This window comes from Arachis hypogaea, chromosome 11, assembly GCF_003086295.3.
Source record: "Arachis hypogaea cultivar Tifrunner chromosome 11, arahy.Tifrunner.gnm2.J5K5, whole genome shotgun sequence".
Classification (NCBI taxonomy): Eukaryota; Viridiplantae; Streptophyta; class Magnoliopsida; order Fabales; family Fabaceae; genus Arachis; species Arachis hypogaea.
In genome coordinates, this window is record NC_092046.1 from 146187259 (window position 1) to 146208115 (window position 20857).

The 20857-nt window shown below is 35.6% G+C and overlaps 4 protein-coding genes across 7 annotated transcripts; 3 read left to right on the forward strand and 1 right to left on the reverse strand.

Annotated features, from left to right (window-relative positions):
• The first annotated feature begins 263 nt into the window (after positions 1–263).
• Positions 264–6339, forward strand: LOC112723370 (uncharacterized). 3 transcript variants are annotated; one of them, XM_025774713.3, is made up of 11 exons: positions 264–568; positions 811–3666; positions 3754–3852; positions 3987–4156; positions 4319–4387; positions 4467–4619; positions 4719–4882; positions 4997–5144; positions 5376–5498; positions 5599–5686; positions 5780–6339. In XM_025774713.3, exons 2-11 carry the CDS (start codon positions 813–815, stop codon positions 5998–6000), a joined length of 4089 nt encoding a protein of 1362 aa, XP_025630498.1. In that variant the 5' UTR covers positions 264–568; positions 811–812; the 3' UTR covers positions 6001–6339. The 3 variants fall into 3 exon arrangements, with proteins under 3 accessions (XP_025630498.1, XP_025630496.1, XP_025630497.1); XM_025774711.3 differs by having other exon boundaries at positions 811–3852; XM_025774712.3 differs by having other exon boundaries at positions 398–3852.
• A 156-nt stretch (positions 6340–6495) lies between these two features.
• On the forward strand, positions 6496–7901 carry LOC112723371 (uncharacterized). Its single transcript, XM_025774714.3, has one exon. It carries the CDS (start codon positions 7275–7277, stop codon positions 7716–7718), a length of 444 nt encoding a protein of 147 aa, XP_025630499.1. The 5' UTR covers positions 6496–7274; the 3' UTR covers positions 7719–7901.
• Positions 7902–8846: 945 nt separating this feature from the next.
• LOC112723373 (homeobox protein knotted-1-like 2) lies at positions 8847–13526 on the reverse strand. 2 transcript variants are annotated; one of them, XM_025774716.3, is made up of 5 exons: positions 12610–13526; positions 11121–11241; positions 9736–10079; positions 9515–9651; positions 8847–9105 (listed from the first exon to the last, which is right to left on the reverse strand). In XM_025774716.3, exons 1-5 carry the CDS (start codon positions 13084–13086, stop codon positions 9072–9074), a joined length of 1113 nt encoding a protein of 370 aa, XP_025630501.1. In that variant the 5' UTR covers positions 13087–13526; the 3' UTR covers positions 8847–9071. The 2 variants fall into 2 exon arrangements, with proteins under 2 accessions (XP_025630501.1, XP_025630500.1); XM_025774715.3 differs by having other exon boundaries at positions 8847–9108.
• Positions 13527–15674: 2148 nt separating this feature from the next.
• LOC112723374 (protein NPGR2-like) lies at positions 15675–18708 on the forward strand. Its single transcript, XM_072207743.1, has 5 exons — positions 15675–16107; positions 16873–16954; positions 17077–17159; positions 17274–18294; positions 18386–18708. Exons 4-5 carry the CDS (start codon positions 17398–17400, stop codon positions 18542–18544), a joined length of 1056 nt encoding a protein of 351 aa, XP_072063844.1. The 5' UTR covers positions 15675–16107; positions 16873–16954; positions 17077–17159; positions 17274–17397; the 3' UTR covers positions 18545–18708.
• Positions 18709–20857: the final 2149 nt, after the last annotated feature.

Below are 20857 nucleotides of genomic sequence, written 5' to 3' on the forward strand. Positions count from 1 at the left end.
AATGTAAATAAATAAATAAATAAATAAATAAATCGATCTAAAAGCTTATAACAAAAATTAAATAATAAAAAGCCTTCTCTTTTATCTCATTCATGCGGTGCCGTTTTCAACTGTACTATTCTGCGTCATTTTCCCGGCAAAAAAAAGTGAGAAAATAAATAAAAGTGTATACCTACGTGGTTGCGAGATGATTGTTACGTAGTACCAACGGACCAGCTCCAACTGAATTTCATAGGTGACGTATTATTTAAAAAAGAAAAAATAAAAACAGAGATTCTGAATCCATTGAAGGAAGCAAGGGGTGTCGAACTTGATAGAGAAAGAAACATCATCACTCCATAACAGAGCTCGGATAAAATTAAATAAAATTAAAAGAAGAAAAAAGAAGCGCATAGGAAGGGAGAGTAGAAGTTGATTGTTTACGCTTGTCACGCTCTCCTCTTTCTATTTCTATTTCCATTTCCATATTCGGACTATGCCCTTTTCCTTCTGTTCTCTCTCTCTTTTTCTTTTTTATTTCATTTTTATCTATTATCACTCTTACTGCAAATCTTCAATTCATTTTCTGGTACTCTCTCTCTCTCTTTCTCTCTCTCAATTTTCCCCCAATTTTGCTTAGTAGGGTTTTAATCGCACTCACCCAATGCACTATTCGATCCACGACCCTTTCTTCGTTCCATTCATTTCATCCGCATTGCTTCTCATATCAATCTCTCCGTAACTCTTTTTTTTTTTACCTTGACTATTTGTTATTTATTATATATCTATTTCGTTTTTTTTTTGTTTTTTTTTTTGTTTTTGTGTGTATAGGTATGGCGTTTGATCAAAATTCCGTAACAAAAGATCTGCGTCCGCTGAATGTAGCTACGAACTTGGCTATGGCGGAGGAGCACTTCGTTTCACCGCCGACCACCGCCACAGCCACCACACCTCCCACCCCCAATTCGGGTCGTGAAATGGGAAGCCCCGGCACGCCGCAGGTACCTCTTTTCTACTCACCTACAGTCTCTGACGGCGCCACCCTCGTTGGATTGAGCTACGGGAATGTGCCCTCCACCGCTGGCACTACGTGGTGTTTACGTCCCGCCATGTCCATTGCCCATCCCAATGCGAACCCTGCCATTGGGTATAATTATGGTCATAGTTGTTGTAATAGGGTTGCACCTGGCAATGCTACTTTGAATTTGGGGAACTGGGTGGGGACTAATGGCGCAATGGATAAGGCTTGTAATGATGCTGGTAATGGTTTTCCTGCCTACGGTGGTCTTAGGATTAACAGGGTCGTTGCCAACGCCACTGATCAGGCTACTTATGGCCATACTGCTGGCCACCGGGCTGATCATGTTGTTGAGGATGGTGGCGGTAGTGGTGGCGGCGTCGATGAATCTGTTTCTGGGAGGAAAGTGAAGTTCTTGTGCAGCTTTGGCGGGAGGATTTTGCCGAGGCCTAGTGATGGCATGTTGAGATATGTTGGAGGGAAGACTAGGATTATTAGTGTTAGGAGAGATGTGAGATTCAATGATTTGATGCAGAAGATGGTTGATACTTATGGGCAGCCTGTGGTTATAAAGTATCAGCTCCCTGAGGAGGAGCTTGATGCACTGGTCTCAGTTTCGTGCCCCGATGATGTTGAGCATATGATGGAGGAGTATGAAAAGTTGATGGAGAGGTCCCCTGACGGCTCTGCTAAATTGAGGGTTTTCCTTTTTTCTGCTGCTGATCTTGAAATCTCCGGCGGGATGCACTTTGCAGACTTGCAGGATAGTGGTCAGAGATATGTCGAGGCCGTGAATGGAATTGCAGATGATGTTAGTATTGGAATCACTAGGAAGGAGAGCGTTACAAGTGCAGCATCAACTCAGAATTCTGATTTGAGTGGCTCGGAGACCCTTGATAGTTTAATTTCTGGTGATGTAAGTGCAGTGCCTAAGGGAAATGTAGCAGCTTCTTCTGACACTCCTTCAAATTTGATGGCTTCTGATGCCAGTGGAGCTTCTGCAGTTTTGATGGGCATGTCGGCTGCTAGGACTCCAACCCACGCACCATATTTCCATAATGAGGTCGACCTAGAGAGGTCTATACCTGCTACAATGTCTCAGCAGCCAGTTGGGTTGCAGCAAAGTGGAATGGAAGTTCCATATTCTTCACCTTATTTACAGCCCTTTTTTGATTTGCGCCAGGAAGTTATGAATTATGCAGATTATGTCCAGATGCCTCCACAGACAGGGTTTCGAAATGCTCAGCTTCTAGGGAAGACAGGGCAAGTCTTCACTCAACCACAGTTTCATGATAACAATCCAGGTTCAGCATCTCATCAGGTCATTCCTGGCATGCAAATGACATTTACTCAACAAGGCATGCCTTCTCATGTTGGTGTGAGGTCAAATGTCGTCCAACCACAACCTGTGATGCAACTGCAGCAAAATCGTTCAGAGCAGTATAATGATGAAAATACATCAGGGATGAGAATTTTCCAGCTTCCCACTGAGCAAGGCTACAACACTTACCAGGTTCCAATGAATCGAGTCCCTTCTGTCATCGTTGGAGGTAATTATGGCTGGGTTCAGGTTCCTTCACAAGATCAAGTTGTTTACTCTGATGGGTTATTACCCCAACAACAGGTGATGGTCCCTGAGAAAAGCCAAAGAGTGGAGGACTGTTCATTATGCCAAACAAAACTGCCTCATGCACATTCCGATTCAGTGGTTCAAGATCAACGTATTAATGGTGCAGGATCAATTCCTGATTCAGTCCCAGCTTATCATAGTCTCCCCATGGAGGACAACTCAAGAGCTCAAGCTACAAACAATGTTATGTCGAGGGAAGGTATTGCTGAACAAGTGTCCCAGGCCAAACCACAGGTTATTAGAAAACCAGAGTCCCCAGATGGACTAACTTGTACTGAAAAAACTGCACCTCCTCAAAATCTTGAGCCACAACCTGAGGGAGTTAGGATTTTTACGCAAAAGCTAGATGGTTCTGATTATCCCAGAAATTCAACTATGTACGAAACCATTGGAAGGACAGGGGGGAAACAATCTCCAACACTGTCTCCAATTGATGGGCTCATGGGAAGTTCCCCACTATCTTATATTGATGATGTTGCCCACCGGCATATGTCTCCAGTTGAACACTCGGGTAAACAGGATGTGCTTGTGAATAAAACTGGCCATAACAATATTTCTACAGTTGATGGGACAGCTACACAAACTTCAGAATGCATGGCCCAAGGATCTCCAAAAGAATATACTACTGAGCTTTCTGGTGTTGTACCAAAGTCAGAGTTGGTGGATAAGATTACACAGGACCATCTGAAACCTATTGATGGGAGGATGGACACCCTCAACGTATGCATTCCTGAAGTTCATGTGAGTAATGATCGCTGCTTTCAGCCGGTTGATAAATCTAGCGGGATTGCTAGGGTTCCTAGTATGCTGCCTTCTTCTACAGAAATTTTGTATGCCCATAATTCTAGGCCAGGGGAATACAATGAGGTTGCACAACACCCTGTTTGGGGCATTCCTGGTTTGAATCATCAGTCACAAATAGCAAACCACCACAAGGATGAAACAACTTCATCAATATCACAATCTGTAAGGTTTGGAGATATTCAGGATTCGACAAACTCACTTTTCAGCAATCAAGATCCTTGGAATATACAGCATGGTACCTTCTTTCCAATTGCTAGACCTAACAAAGCTGTTTTGAAGAAAGAAACCTATTCTCATGGGCATGACTTTGGTGAGTTTCCAGGCAACTCTGGCGAACAAAATTTAGGAGCACAATTTGATGATGGCCTCTACCAGTCTTTGAAACAGCATTTACCTTTAGAACATGTTCGATCTGCCAAAGGTATGTAACATGTGAAAAGTTTTATACTTTTACCTCTTTTCCCTTTGATTTTGTTTTTCTTTCTGTTTTTAATATCATCTATGGTTGTGGAGCTAACAGTACATACGCATTGTGTTTTGGTTTATTTAATGAAGGTTCAGCAGAAGATCAACAACTACAAGCTGTTGCTGAAGATGTAGCAGCTTCTGTTCTGCACTCAAGAATTCCTTCAAATCCTGACTTGCATGCAAGGGACAATATGTACCTTGAAAACACAGAGGATGGTGAAGATAAAAACAATCTGATAGATGTTGCTGAAACTCAGGTGATTATGATTCCATATTCATCAGTGTTTGTATACTCATCTTTGTTGTGTAGCTGCAGAATTGTCTCTAGAATAAATTACTCTCTCCGCCTGTTCCCCACTGCTGATTTATTAGTATTATTATGATTATAAATATAAACATATATTTTTTTCCCCCTATAGAGCATCAAGAGCAAGCAACCAGAAACGACAAATTTTGGCTTTCCAGCATCAGATGTTGGAGGATTGCAGGTTGATTGTCTTATTGGTTATATTTCATTTTCTATGCCAATTCAGCTTACCTAACACCTTCCACTTGGAACCTTTGTAGGTAATAAAGAACTGTGACCTTGAAGAGCTTACAGAACTAGGATCTGGTACATTTGGGACTGTGTATCATGGAAAATGGAGAGGCACTGATGTTGCAATCAAGCGGATTACTGATAGGTGTTTTGCAGGAAAGCCTTCAGAGCAAGAGCGAATGGTTTGCTTTTCATTGATAATGGTTTTGAGTTCCCTTTTCCCCTGCCCTTTTTCCATGACTAATGAAATGGTTTACATTGATCATCTGTTTATACATCAGAGAGCTGACTTCTGGAATGAGGCAATCAAGCTTGCTGACTTGCACCACCCAAATGTGGTGGCATTCTATGGTGTTGTCCTTGATGGCCCAGGAGGTTCTGTGGCAACAGTAACTGAATATATGGTTAATGGTTCTCTAAGAACTGCCTTGCTGAAGAATGGGAGGTAATATCTGCATGCTTTTCTCTATGTATGCGCCATCTCTTGGTTCCTTTGCATTAACCTGATTTGATGTTTTTCCCGAATGATAAGTGTTTGATGCTAATACCCATCATACAGGAACCTTGACAAGCGCAAGCGACTCTTGATTGCAATGGATGTGGCCTTTGGTATGGAGTACCTGCATGGAAAAAACATAGTTCACTTTGACTTGAAAAGTGACAACTTGCTTGTGAATCTCCGAGATCCCCACCGCCCAATATGCAAGGTTTAAATGCTTGATATATCATTGGAATTTGACTTCGAAGCTATGCTTTATTAACCGTCCTTTATGGCCTGAGTTTTATTTTCACTGATTTTAGGGCCTTTAGTACTTCGTTTCATGTATGAGTATAACATTGCTTAACTTTTAGCATGGAACAACTAATTATAAATCTGACAATGCCCCTTCCTTTTAGAGAAATAAATTGTTCTTTTACAGCTTTGCTTCTGATATCAGGTTGGTGACTTGGGTCTTTCCAAAGTGAAGCGTCAGACGCTGATCTCTGGTGGTGTGAGAGGAACTCTACCTTGGATGGCTCCGGAGCTGCTGAATGGGAGCAGTAGCCTTGTTTCGGAGAAGGTTTATACTTTATCTGACGAACCATTGATGTATTTTGGTACTTTCTTCGTGTTTTGTCACTCTTTGAAATTGATGCTTGTGCATTGGCATTTGGTCTTAGGTTGATGTTTTCTCATTTGGTATTGTGATGTGGGAACTCTTAACTGGAGAAGAGCCATACGCTGATTTGCATTATGGTGCCATTATAGGTAATCCGCAGTTTGAATCCACACATTAGATTTAGCTACCTCACTTTTCAGTTATTGAGCCGTTGCATCATGGTTATTCCAAATATAATTCAGGTGGTATTGTGAGCAACACTTTGCGCCCTCCAGTTCCGGAATCTTGCGATTCAAAATGGAGGTTGCTGATGGAGACTTGCTGGTCCTCAGAACCATCGGAGAGACCTAGCTTCACTGAGATTGCCAATGAATTGCGATCCATGGCGACCAAGATCACTGCCAAAGGTCAAACCCAACAGCAGCAGCAACCCTCTTCCTTGCAGAGCCAAGTGCAGAAATGACTTCTTCTCGATTTCTCTGGTTTGTGTTCCATCCAATTATTTAACTCTGTCAACGCATCGTGTGCAATACTTATTGATAGGGAAGGTTTTGTTGGTTCAAGGAGTTGATACACCAATCCTGTTAGGGGCTATCAGGCATTTAGCTATATTGCACTTTTATCTTACTACATGATACAACTCTTTAAGGGGAACAATATAGAATTATTCATTTCTATTTGGAAAAAGAAAAATATATGTTCACACTTTGATAGGGCTTGTAAATACGGATACTGTAAAGACTTGAACATTTTTAAACCATCGGTATTATTTCTTTTAATTAATTACTACTCCTTTTAATAAGGGTGATGGATCGTTATTTAATGCTTTACAATTGTGCCGAAGTCCGTATCTCAACTGTGCTTGTTGTTTTCTTCCTTTGTTTCCTCTATTATAATTGAGCTAATTTATGATCCAATAGACTCAAATCTCAGGTTTGAGCTCGACTCACTAAATTCATAAGCTCAAGATATCTACTTTAATAAGTTAGTTTGACTCAGGCTTTCTGTTTTATTCTTTTATTTTTGGTCTTGCACTTCCAGCTGTAAGTGATCTTGTTCTTCTCCTGGAGAATAGGTCAATTTAGTTACTAGACTGAATCAAATAAAAGGATATGTTAAAAAAAAAAAAAAGATTGCTCAGAGAAAAACATGGAAATTCAACTTAGTGTGCTTTGGTTAAATACTTAAATTTGCGTTAAAATACTTTTTCTTCAATGCACAAAACAATAAATAATCAACTAACATAAGATTAGAAAATACCAGCACATATAGAAAAGATTTTTTTATGGGCCGTGGCTATTGGGCTTAACTTTTGAACCCATTTCCCAAATTATTCAATTTTTTGCTCGTAAGAAAACATTGCGTAATCTACGCGGGGAGGCAGAACGAACAACATCACAGTATCACACCACACCACCCCTGTTGGGATTGAAGTACTCGTAACATTACTTCACTACTTGGCTATATTTAATTTATTACATTTCATGATTTGAGTAATGTCAGTGTATAAAATGCGGAAGAGATCGCGTAATAGAGTAGACTTTAAAATAGCATCTCCGAGAGTACCTCTATCTTTTCATTGGATATTTGCTTGGAACCTTCTAAATTCAAAGTTCAAACATGTCTCCTACGCTTTCTTTGACTTTTCTTCCTCTTGCTTCTAATCATCACCCTCTGCCATATAAATCCTTCCTCTAATAAACAAGGCAACGCAGCCACACACGAATACCAATATACATGGGTTCTTACGAGGGAAGACCATTGGTGATGGAAATGGAGCACGAACGAGGTTTTGAAGGCCTGGAAGATGTTAGCGGATGCGGATGCGGATGCTTTCGTAGTCTCAGCTTGAGGTGGTGGCGCGGCGACGAAGAAGGTAAGCGTTTACTGGCGGAGCAAAAGGGCGTCGGCGGCGAAGGAGAACCATGGATGATGGAAAAGTTAAGGAAGGTGAAGGAGGCTTCGGAAGTGATTGCGGGTCCAAAGTGGAAAACTTTCATAAGAAAGATAAGTGGGTATGGCAAGAAGCATCAAAAGCAGAGGTTTCAATATGATGAACACAGTTATGCTCTTAACTTCAATAGTGGAGCTCAAAGCGAAGATGAAGATCACATACCTCCAAGTTTCTCAGCCAGATTTTCTGCTCCTATTCCTGTTGGTCGCCGCCAAAATGAGTCATGATATTAATATAAAATTCTGTGTATACTAATTTTAAGATTGATTCATTCAGTAAAATTTGTTCACATGTTATTCGTATTTTTCCTATATAGTTAGCTGAATTCATTTGATTCAACTCAATATGTAAAGATCACTATATTCTTTTTGTTCATAATTTTACGTGCTACCACCTCTTGATCAGCAAAACCAGTTGCACGGTGTTTGCCTTATTAACCGATAGAACAGATTCAATTCAAGCCATTAATGGAAGATAATGGAAGAAAACGATTGCGTGAGAAAATTAAAAGTAAACGCGTTGTGGGGAACCACTTGTTCACAAAATGCTCATTTATTCTTTTCTTTTGTTTTATGCCAAGTCAAAAACAAATAGCTTAGATAAATAAACCGGAACTAATTTTCTTTTAATTAATTACATATTTTATATTATAGTGGAATTATGAAACTCTACTTTACAAACTATTTTATATTGTTTAAGAAAAAATGTTATGCGCATATAAAAAAATCAATTATTAAATTAATTATTATATAAATATAAGTGTTATTTAATATATTTTTAATATATATTTTATATTAATGAATGATTTTAATATATATATAATATAATAATATAAAAAATATATAAATTGTACTTAAATACAAACTCATTTTCTAAAAGATTTTCACCTACAAAATAAATAAATCTACAACCTTTAAAGTGAAATGATATGAATAATATTTAGGAGAACACTAGTGGATCAACATTTTTAGTAAAAAATAGAGAATTAATGAATATTAATTTAAATATAAGACAAAAATAAAAATATAATTAATTATTATCTTATATTTTTAAATATTTAAATAAATAAAATAGACGAAAGTGTGAATATAACACATCAAGTAATAGACTAGCAATTATGCACATTCTTACTGGGAATAATAGAATTCACCAATATTATCATCAGGTTCATAGAATAGACTTTGCAGCATATATGCTCATATCGTTTATTTGTTTACCAGCTGGATTGTAATGAATTTCTCTTAGTATAATTAAACTCGTCAATTATTCCATCCTAAATTATAATAAAATGATTTTTTTAAAAGATAAAGAGCTAGCCAGAAATATGAACTATATATGAGGTATGCACGAGCATAAAGGCAGAAAATATATATAGTCATATATGTACATCAATATTAGGGTTTACTGTGTTTAAAGCAAAAATATTCAAGAGTGATATATATCCCCTTTTACATCCATATCAGTAGCCCTCGGACGTTAATTAAGGTCTAAGAATCCCAGCAAGCAATCGAAGACTAGCATTATAATGTTATAGATATATATATATATGTATGTATATATCTTAATTTCCTTTTGGTTCATCACATGAAGCTTTGGTTACTGCTCTCACCTGCACTGCTGCATTAATTAATAATATTCATTCACTACAGCAATCATCAGCATATATAAACATAACTAACATGATGATTACTTGATTAGGATAAATTTGCAGTAAAATCTCAAATGCAGTTCTCTTCATGTAAAGTTGATAGTTGAGAATCGTTCAATGATTTGACTAAATTGTCATCTAATGACTTTTAAGTATCAACTTTACATGAAAGTAACTGCAAATGAGTTTTCACCTAAATTTGTTCTTTTCATTTAAAAATATGGGTAATTGTAGGGAGACAAAAAATACATGCAGAACTTGCCTTATTTAGTATTCATTAATTGTCGCAACAATTAATAGATGCTAAATAAGAAAAGTTATGCTGTTTTTGGCTAATTTTCTTTGGTTACCAAATATTTCCGTAAAAATATATACCTCTTGCGCTTGGTTTTAGAGTTACTAGAGGAAGAGGGGTTAGTATGCCAGTTCCTTTTCCTTTGATTTATGAACCAATTATTTATCTGCTTTAATTGCAATCCAGTTTCCTGCACCAGCCTGGCCTTGTCTTCCTCCTGCAATGAGTAATTTGAAATTATAAAACACATAGATTAATTAAGTAGGGTAGAATTAATTAAGGTAGGTTAATAATTAATTACAGTAGGGTAGGGCCATTTAGAATGTGATTGCCACCAAGCTTTGAGAAGGGAGGTGGTGTCACCAGGAAGCTTGCCAGCTCTTCTCTTGCGGAGAATCTCTTCTCGGATGTCAACGATCTTCTCCTTGTAACCCTGTTTGAGTTCATGCTTCAGTTCATGCCTCACTCGCTCCATCAACGATCTTTCACTCTCAGTCGGCACAAGAGGACCAAAACCAAGACTATCAACACCGTCAAAGCTTCCTTCGTATAGGTTCCCCCCGCCACCGCCGCCACCGTTGCTCTCCGCTTGCTCATCTTCGTCGTCCGACATTGTTGCTCCCGTTCCTTCCCCAGGAGATACACCTGCTCCATGTTCCTACACCTTTAGGGTTCCCTCAAACTAATCGAAATAAATATGTACTTTGACAATACACATTTCATTTTCTCTCTTTGTTTTTTTTTTATATATAACAAATAGAAGAAGCTGAATTCTATATAAGAAGAGTGATAGCCAGCACTTTTGTTAAATTCTGGCTAGCATTTAACTATTAAAAGAAAATTGAATAATTTTATACCATTAGATACAATCTCATACCATTAAAAACATCATTGATGACTAATTGATGGCTAAAAATTACAAAATCTATTAACCTCCCAGACTTTCTCTATATTTATATATTACCTATAATAGATTGTATTTAATTTTTGTCTAACTTATTTTTTATAACAAATTTTAAATATTTAAAAATTATTTATTTTTATACTTTTTAAATTAAATATTAATATTAATTTTTTTTAATAAATTAGACATTACTTTTTAGATATTATAATAAGGTGAATAGCAAAGTTAGTATATACTATATAGTACATTTTATTACTCAACAAATTTTTATCTTTTTAACATTTTTTATCATTATTTTTGTTCAATAAATTAATTTTTTTGTTATTATTAATCAAAATTTTAATATAAATATTGTATAAATAAGTTTTTAATAAATTTTATTTTTAAATAATTAGATAAAAAATATTATTCTAAAACAAATTACACTCTTTTAAAATGATAAAAAAAACCAATTTGTTCTATAGATTAATTTATGAATTCTTATAAATATTTATTAGAAATTAAAATATCTGAAAGTAAAATTTTAGGTACAGTACGTGTAATTGATAATTGAGAGCCTTTAAATAATTTGAATTATTTGACTAAATTTTTATCTAACCATTTTCAATTATCAACTTCACGTGTAGATTGAGTTTTCATTTTTAACTTTTATTAGAACTCATTTGAAACTTCTAAAAACTATTAGTTGGATACTATTAACTAAAGTATAAGAAAAATAAAAAGAACAAATGTTGACACTTTATGATTGGGATGAATGTGATGATGCTTAAATTAAAGCTTACCGGTCAAGCTTTGTAGAGACTGCTCGAGATCCCAACAAGCCATCACTGCTTCCATGGCATGAACACGGACATGTTGCTGCAACTGTTCCTTGAACGCACATAGCAGCAGAACATAATGTGTCTACAAATAAAAGTACAATCAAACCTTAAAAAAGGATCTTCGTCATCATCATGAATACAGCATTCTTCTTCAGAACCAACCAACACTGGAAAGAATTATTACTTGCTTGTATTATATTATATTGCTACATGATTATTAGGATCATATCATAATAATAAACCCCACAAAACCAAACCTCTACTGATGAATATTAATATAAGATTTTGATATCCACTTTTCTAACATCACTACTTAAAGAATCAAGAGTAGTTAGAAAGGTTTGAATTTTTTTATCAATTGCATTTATTAAAAACTCATAGCTTGATATACATCAATCAATGCTTTATAACACCTTTTCAGATGCTGGTTAGTAACACCATATTAATATTAAACTATGTTAGTTGCACACTACTAACAAAATTGTGTGTCTGTTTAAATACCTACTATATAATCTACTATATTCTAGCTACTCACCCAACAATCCACTCATCCACTTTTTCTCCACCTTTCTGAATTTGAAAATTCTTAAAGTGATCACAAACTTAATTTTGGCATGAACAAACATTGTTAATATTATTACAAAGAATATAAATGATGATTCAATATTACTAGTAACATTAATTATTTTATGTAGTTGGTAGATTGAATCGGCAGTGCCATATGGTAGGGGACAAATAATACCATAACCGGTTAATTAATTTAATTAATAGTTAGTACGTACCGAATCAGCAAGGTCCCATACCTCTCTCATTAATGTACTGCCAGAAACGTACGTACATTTGATATGAGGGAAAAAAAAAAAAAGCTTGAAAGAACTTCGTAATCATCGATCGAAAGCTTAAAGTTCAGTTTCAGTATACAGGTAATAATAATCTTGGAACTTATTCCATTATAAGAATTTAGCAAGTGAGCCATCCAATTTTCAGAGAAAAGAAAAGTGAACCATGGAAAAAGACCAACATGTCAACATTTAACAGAAAAGATTCCATATAAATTAAAGTCATAAAGTCTGCAGCATTATCGAAGGTCTAGGAATTGGAGAAGGCACTATCATATAATTAGAACCCTCAATCGTTATCCAAAATTAAATTAAATTAGATTCATTTATTCACATCCACCTTAACAATTATCAAAATCCCCATCACCGGATAAACCTCAAGCTCAAAATAATAATAATAATAATAATAATAATAGATTGTGATATATCGTTCGTTAAACCCAAGAATTCATGAAAGGTAGTAGGTGTAACCGTCTAAGTTTGGTAGAAGCAAAATAGTAATTAAAAAAAAAAAAACACAAAAGGTTTGACATTTAAGAGGAAAAGGAAGTATTAGGTTTAAATTTGACAGAAAAAAAAAAAAAAAAAAGAATGATTACTATTATTATTACCATGAAGTGATCGAGCTCCTTGTCATCAACGACAGGGTTTGCGAGGGCAGAGTACTTATCAACGACGCGCTGCGACTGCTGCAACTGCGCGTCGATCCGTGGAAGCTGGTCAACTGGTGTGGCGATTCTCAGGCAAGAAACATGAGCCGACAGAAGCTGGTCGTACAGCGGGTGTCCTAAGATGTCTGCTTTGTATTCCCTCAATTCATCAGACGATTCGAAACTTGTGTTCCGATCCATGCTCTTCTCCGTCGTGGTCGCTGTCTCCGGTGGTGGTGGTGGTGGTTGCAGCTGGTGCAGGAAATTCTGCTGCTGTCGATGATGATGACTGCTAGGGTTGTTGAGCCACGTCGGCGGCGCAACCACCCCCGCCGCCCTCTGCTGCTGCATGTCCCTATTCTCTGCTGTTAGTTCTTGCTCCTCGGTGAAGCGCTGAAACGCTATCTCGTGCTGCATATGGTGCTCGTGGAAAGCCATTTCCGTTCAATTATTAAGCCCTTCTTCGTCTTTTTAAATTATTACGATGACTGCATTTGTTCTCGATTATCCTTTTATTAGTTTGCACTACTGAGATCCAAACTCGGCATGAAGTCAAAGAGGGGAAGTTTCTAGCTAGAGAATTTCTGCAGTGAAAACTAGAGAGGAGTAGTTGTTGGTGGTGGTGGTGACGATGAAGATAAAGATAGAAAAAGATGGAAGAGGTTTGGAGAAAACACTTTTTAAGGGAAAAAAGCATATACAGAGAGAAAGAACTAAGTAATAATAATGCATCAAATTTACTTATTATTTTTGTGCATTAAGTCCACTACTCCTTCTACTTTTTGTTATTATTATTTTTTGTGAAAAGCCTATATATGTTCAATGAATCTTTTGTTATCTTCTCTCCAATGATAATAGATAATAATGAGTCAATTTAGTGTTTAAAAAGGAGAAATTATAAGTATAAGGGTTGACACAGAGATCAATCCAACGGTGGGATTGGTGATAACGTGGTAGGGTTTGTGGTGTGAGGTGATTGGTGATTTCCTCTGATAAAGACAAAGATCCATTCATCAATGATGTAGGAGAGGCAGCTACATGACATATGTATTATTAATTTTTATTCGTTTATACCTACAACAAATTAAAATAAATAATAGTAATCCTTTTTCTTTAAGCGAATTAAAATCCATTTATGTCAATTTGGATACCCTACTTGTTACATAGATTAAGATATCGTGTTCAAAAAGGCTAAGAATGAAACAGCATTACGTTGACGTGTTGTTTTTTCTTTAGAGGAAAGATCACGGGGAGTGCTAAATGGGTAATTATATGGGTATTAAAATAGGCGATTATAGGGGAGGCTAAGTGCATGGTAGGGATTGGGACGAGAATAGAAAATAATAATAATAAAGGTGGAAAAGGGAAAAACAGAAACAAACCTTTGAGGTCCAGCAAGGAAGCCCCTTTGTGGTGTTGATGGCAGATATTTACTTTACTAGTTAGTGCTACTACACTACACATACATACACTGCTGGGAAGAAGTGACATCTTACTTTTCATATCTTGCCTCTTGCCTCTTCTCTCTTCCCCTTCTGTGCGCCAGGCATCGTTTTCGTTTTCCATCAGACCCTTTACCGTACAATGCAACAAACTCGAGAAAATCCTATTTAGTATTTACACCTCCAAAATAAATAAGTAAATTTACATTTCTTCTTAAATTGAGGAGTGCTAGGCCAGCAGATTTTGTGAGTTGTAGCTCTTAATTAATCATCAATAGTGTATTTAATAGTGTGAGATTTCATCTAACGGTAAAAAATCATTCATTTTCTTTTTGCTGGTTAAGTGCTAGCCAAATTTTAATAATTGCTGGCCCTAGACTTTCCCATTTCCAATATGGATAATGCTAGATAGACAAAAAAAAAAACAGTCAGAACTTGCCTTATTTAGCATTAATTAATTGTCGCAACAATTAATAAATGCTAAATAAGGCAAGTTATGGCTGTTTTTTGCTGATTTTCTTTGGTTACCAAACATTTCCGTTCCAATATATACACAAGGAGAAAATTTGGAGAATTAATATATATTAACCAATATTTTTATACTTAGCAAATAATTGGAATAAAGGTCTAATTTAGTTTCTACTAGTATTTTTATCCGTAATAATATTACAGGAATATAAATTTTTTAAACATCTGTACTTATATTATAGATTATGACACAAAATATTTATAGCATTAAACTATTTTTATAAAAAGGTCGTCAGAGACGAAAGTCTCCGTTGACTAAGAAGATCATGGTCTCCGTAGATAAAAAAAATAAATAATAAAATTTTTAGTTATTATTTTCATATGAAAAAGTTTAATCTTTTACTAATAATTAATTTTAACATTCGTTATCTAAAATTTGAAAGAAGTTAACGTGTATATTTTTATATTTAATTAGGTGTTAAGTCTATTGCACAAATAGAAATAGTTAATTTTTATGTTTACTATTTAAAAATAATATTTTTTTCTATATATGTATATAAAAATATAATTAGATATTAGTATAAAAAAAATTATATTGATAGTTATAAAATTAATTCAAATTTTTTTTTTTAAATAATTGAATCTTTATTCTAATTTTTAATCACATTAGTATTTTCTCTAAATTATATATAATAAATATTTGAAGAAAAAGAAGAAAAAATATAAATTAAAAAGATAAACAGTAAAAAATTAGAACTAAATAAAAAATATGCGTATAATAATTTTTTTTTATTTGAATTATATTATATTGTTAATTTTATTTTTTGTAAAATACAAAGGTAAGAAAAATAGAGAATGGGAAAAAAGAGAGAGAGAAAGATAAAGAAGAAGAATGAGATAGGGTATTTGTTAATTTTAGAAGAAAAAATTTTATTTTAATTGTAATGAAAAATAGGCCAAGGATTCCTTGCTCCCACTTTTGTGTGGGAGTATGATTAACCTACAGTAAAATAATTACAAAATGTACCCCGTTTTTTTTTTTTAAAAAAATTTATTAATTAAATTTTGATCCCTTAACTTTTGTTATTTACACTTTTTCCCTTTATCTCTTAGTTTCAGATTCAGTTTCACATTCAACGAAGAAGAGAGGTCTGCTAGGGTAACGCCATTTTCTCATCTTCTTCTCTCTTCTCTCTGGTTCGCCTACCCTCGCCGCCACAACACGCATCGTCCGCCGCCCCTCCCTGCGTCCGCCGCCAAGAGAGATCTGCTAGGGTAACGCCATTTTCTGATCTTCTTCTCTCTGGTTCGCCTACCCTCGCCCCCACAACACGCATCGTCCTCCGCCGCTCCCTGCGTCCGCCGCCACTCCCTGCGTCCGCCGCCAAGAGAGGTCTGCTAGCGTGACGCCATTTTATCATCTTCTTCTCTCTGGTTCGCCTACCCTCGCCGCCACAACACGCATCGTCCGCCGCCGCTCCCTGATGACACTGAAATAGGACAACTTTCCTCAACCCCACTTCTTGTTGAGGACGACAAACCCAGCAAGGTATACTTTTTCCTCTGCCTTCTTCTCAGTTCGGTTTGATTCTTTTAGAATAGTCAAGATGATGAATTTTGAATCCTTAGGTTAGATTCATCAAAGCCTCCATAAATGCCTAGAATGTTACCATTTTGGTTCTCAAAAGAATGGCTTCTGCCATTGGTGCCATGTTCATAAGAAATACTGCCCCCTTCTGGTTTACTAATATTGTCACTGTCTATGGAAGAAATTAGTTTCTTTCTTTCTGAAATCTGCAATTGATGAGTTGAGATTGGCCATGTAAACATTTGCTATGAAGCACAACATAAGCATAGTTACAGTAGCCTTCTAGATGAACAAACAAGCATATATAGTACTCTTGGTACATCCATACTAAATATATCTAGATACATTGAATTGTGAGTGTACTGAGTTTTCAAGGTGACAGATATTTTGAAACGGATAGAGTAAATACAACACTACTTTAGGATAAAGCAGAATATACCTGTTGATGTAGGTCCCTTTGCAAAGCAAGAACCTTCTTCCTCTTTTTCAAACAGATCAAGCATCATGCATTGCTATTGTTGTTATTATTTTGCAGGAAAAAGCTATCACGGTGATTTCTCTTCACTTATTTTTATGAATGTTAAATAAGGGAAAACTTCAGATGTTGAGTAATAGAATTACCAAGAAATAGTGTGACAAAAAAGGAAGTAAACAGAATATACTTTCATAAATTTTATTTTGTAGCAGTGAAAACTCAAGTTTCTCTCTTTTTTGTTTCTTTTGCAGGAAAAAGTTTCAGGCCCTTCTTCTCGCCTTGCTGCTGCTCCATCCGATGTTGCCTCATCAGTGCCAGGAATGCCTTACAAAGGTCAGTTTCCATATCATTTTTCATTTTATTTACCTCTAAAAATATTGTGTATCTGCATTTCCTTGCTTTAGTGTTCAAGCATAAAGAACCTCCTCTGAACTTTGCAGTGTGTTTTTTTGCAGCAATTGGAGGTCTAATAGGTACACTCATGGAGCAAAATGCACAGGCCTTCAACCAAATCTAAAAAAATCTTGCTTCTCATATGGTGAGTCAAGAGTGTTTGTAACTTTTGAACAATCAGATTCCTTTTATAAGTTTATTATTATTATTATCATCTAATCAAGCTTTCTCATCATTTGCCTCCTGTAATGGGTGACAGATATCTGAGGTTGTCAATACTCAATTCCACGAAAGATCTGATAGATATCTGTCGGAAGCACAAAATTGGGGCAATTGGTAAATTTTAAATTGCTTTTGTTACTATATTACCCTATTGGGACCAAATGGATGGATCGTTTGTGCCTAGAAACAACATTGAAGAGGCTATACTTCTTTTAATGATTTTGCTAAGAAAAGTCACTCTAAATAGAATTGAGTGGGATCCTTCAATTTTGGTTTCTGGAGATTTGATGATTTTAGCCAATCAATTGGAAGAATTGCTTCCTGGAACTATCCATCGAAAGGAGAGGTTCTATGCTTTAGCTCTTTGTTATTACGGAGCAGGGAAGAACGTGGAAGCGCTGGATCTTCTTAGAAAACTGCTGAGTAATAGAGAGGACCCAAGACATGTTCCAAGTTTGTTAATGGATTCTAAGATTTGTTGCGAGAACTTCAGTGTTACAAAAGACCCTGGGGTAAGCTTTGCTCGGATGGCACTTGAGAACTTGGATGGAAAATGTAATCAGTTAGAAAATATGGCCAATTTCTTACTTGGTGTTACACTTTCTGCATACTCGAAATTGGCCATTTCTGATGCTGAGAGGGCTAAGAGACAATCTGAGGCACTTCATACCCTTGAAACTGCCTGCAAATTGAGCAGAATGGAAGACCCTGTTGTATTATACCATCTGAGTTTAGAATACGCTGAGCAACGGAAGTTGGATGCTGCACTTCATTATGCTAAGTGCATTGTAAAACTTGAAGTTGGCTCTAATGTTAAAGGTTGGTTACTGTTATCTAGGGTATTATCCGCACAAAAGCGGTTCTTAGATGCTGAATCTATTATCAATGCTGCTTTGGATCAGACTGGGAAATGGGATCAAGGTGATTTGTTACGAACAAAGGCGAAACTTCAGATCGCTCAGGGCCAGTTAAAGAGTGCCATTGAGACATACACTCAGCTTCTTGCTGTTCTTCAAGTTCATAGTAAAAGTTTTGGTTCTCGGAATAAGCTATTTAAGGTTTGTTTTCTTAATTTTTCCAGTCCCAAAATACTTTTTCATAGTCATATTGCTTTAAGGTCCTTACCCTTTTCCATACCATTGGTGACAGGACAAAAGAGATCAGATTAGGAATTTGGAAGTTGAAGTATGGCATGATCTTGCTTATGTATACATCAGCCTTTCACAGTGGCGTGACGCAGAGGCCTGCCTTTCAAAATCTCGGGCCATCAAACTATACTCTTCTACTAGATGTTATGCAATAGGGTAATATAGTAACAAAAGCTTATTTGGGACAAGGATTCTGAACTTGGGTAGGATAATATTTATGCAGATGATGCCACTTTCATTGTCTTGTAATGGTCGAATTGCTTATTAATATACAGATCAAACCTGTTCTCACTTCTCATTTCACTTTTTTATATATTGCACTCACCTTCTCTGTTTTTTAATAAGAAAATAGAAACACATTTTCTTCTCTGTATATATCATCGTTATTTACAGAAATAAAATATATAGGTTATGAATAATTTATATTAACCGATAAAATAATAAAACTGTGCAAGAACTTCCGAGTACGTGTCTAAGGCAAAAGGACAAATTAGCAAGATTTAATAATCCATCATCTATCCAAAATATGGCGTTTGCACGACCAGCTAAAATGCCAAAAATTGAGCACAAAGGTCAACTATCAAGCAAGATGGCAGAAACTAGAGTACGCAAAGGGCCTTTAACTTTCACCATAGACAAAGAACGGTTAACGACCACTGCGAAACAAAAAAAAATGGCTTTCAAGAACACTTCTATCCCAAAGGTATTTGATTTAGATAAAAAAATTTACTGGCATAGTATTTAAATATGTATATTATGGATAATCTTTACGTTTTGTGCAGAATCTTAACTGTTCATTCAAACCACCACAAGATATGAGGTTGAGTGAGGATTTGGTCAACATGGCTATATACATCTTTGCTGCTGATAATGATATAGCGTGAGCATTTTTTTTAATCTTTTATTTTTAATTTTAGTTCTCTCTGTGGCTAACGTGTTGGCTTTGTGTTAGAGAGGATTTGGTTCATATTCACGATACAACTGTAACTAGAGAAGATCTGTTCTGTCTCGTACCTGGAAAGCAAGTGTCTGAACTGGTAATAAAGCTGATGGCATTGAAGATAACATCAAATATCAGCATGTCCAAATTAAAAAATGTTTGGTCCCTTCCACCATCATTTGCAGTAAGTCAAAATCTTGATTTTCTGGATATTAACTAAGTAAAATAAATAACCATTGTGCTCAAACATTCCCGGATGACATTACGTTACATATGGAAGATCATGACCTACTAGAAAAATATGCACATTATATGCCACCAACCCGTGACCTTCAATTTGTAAGTTTTTATTAATTATTGGAATATTTTTATTATAATAAAAAGTACTCAAACTTGGACTTATACATATTACATCGTATTTGTTATACAGATATATGTCCCAATCAAGGATAATGATCACTGGTATCTAATGGTAATGAGCATCCCTGACAAAATACTTTATCATTTAGACTCTCACTGTAAGGTTGAAGATGATGAACCACGCAAGCATCATATTAGAAATATAGTAAGTTCTCCTACTATAGAAACAAAGTTAATAATAACATTACCTCGAATAATAAAGCACACTATTCTTATTTCAGGGAGTGGCTCTTTCTGAGATAATATTTTCAGAAAAGTATGCAAAATGTGGTATACAAGAAATAGTGAGTTTTGAGGGTTGGGAAGTCCGTAAAGCAATAGGTATTCCTAGGTGCTCAAATAGGTAATTATTCAAATTGTTGGTTATTTAATTTAATATTATATATATACTGTTTTTGACTTCCTTATGTTGTTCTGCATGATACGTTTTCACACAGCAATGATTCAGCTGTATGGGTTATGCAGTGGATGGATTTACAACAGGAATTCACTCCTGTGGTCCCTCCAAAGGTAACTTTTAACATAGACAATTTTCATCTTTAATTACACTAATACATGTGTTAACGTTTGGTAAAATAAATTACAGCTGCATGAAGAAAGGAGTAGAATGTATTTAGCATTAGATTTCGTCACCGGAGATTGGAATAAGATACGGTCAGATGTTAACGAGAGGTTTCAGTTATGGTGGCTTATGATACACCCATAACATCTTTATTTAAATTGAAAAGAATTATTTATATCTTCTTCTTAGACTTACTAAAATAGACGAATTTATTTATTAGATATTTTTTATCACTCTTGTTGTGTACTACCTTTTCCTTCTCCTGTTAAGAACTTAAAAAAAAAATTTGGAATACTTTAGCTATTTTTTTTCTTTTTTATATTTATCTCCCAGCATTAATTTTATTGAAAGCACCTTTAGACATGCACCGAATTCATTGGGCTTGTTCACTTGTTATAGGATTCGAGAATAATAAAAACTATTAGATAAATTTCTCTTATCAAAGTTGTTAACACTTTAATGAGTTGCATCGTAACACTGGTACTTGATTGTGTATTAAGAGAATGATGCAATTGCTTTCAAGTGCGCGGTTGTACTTATAATGCAAGAAG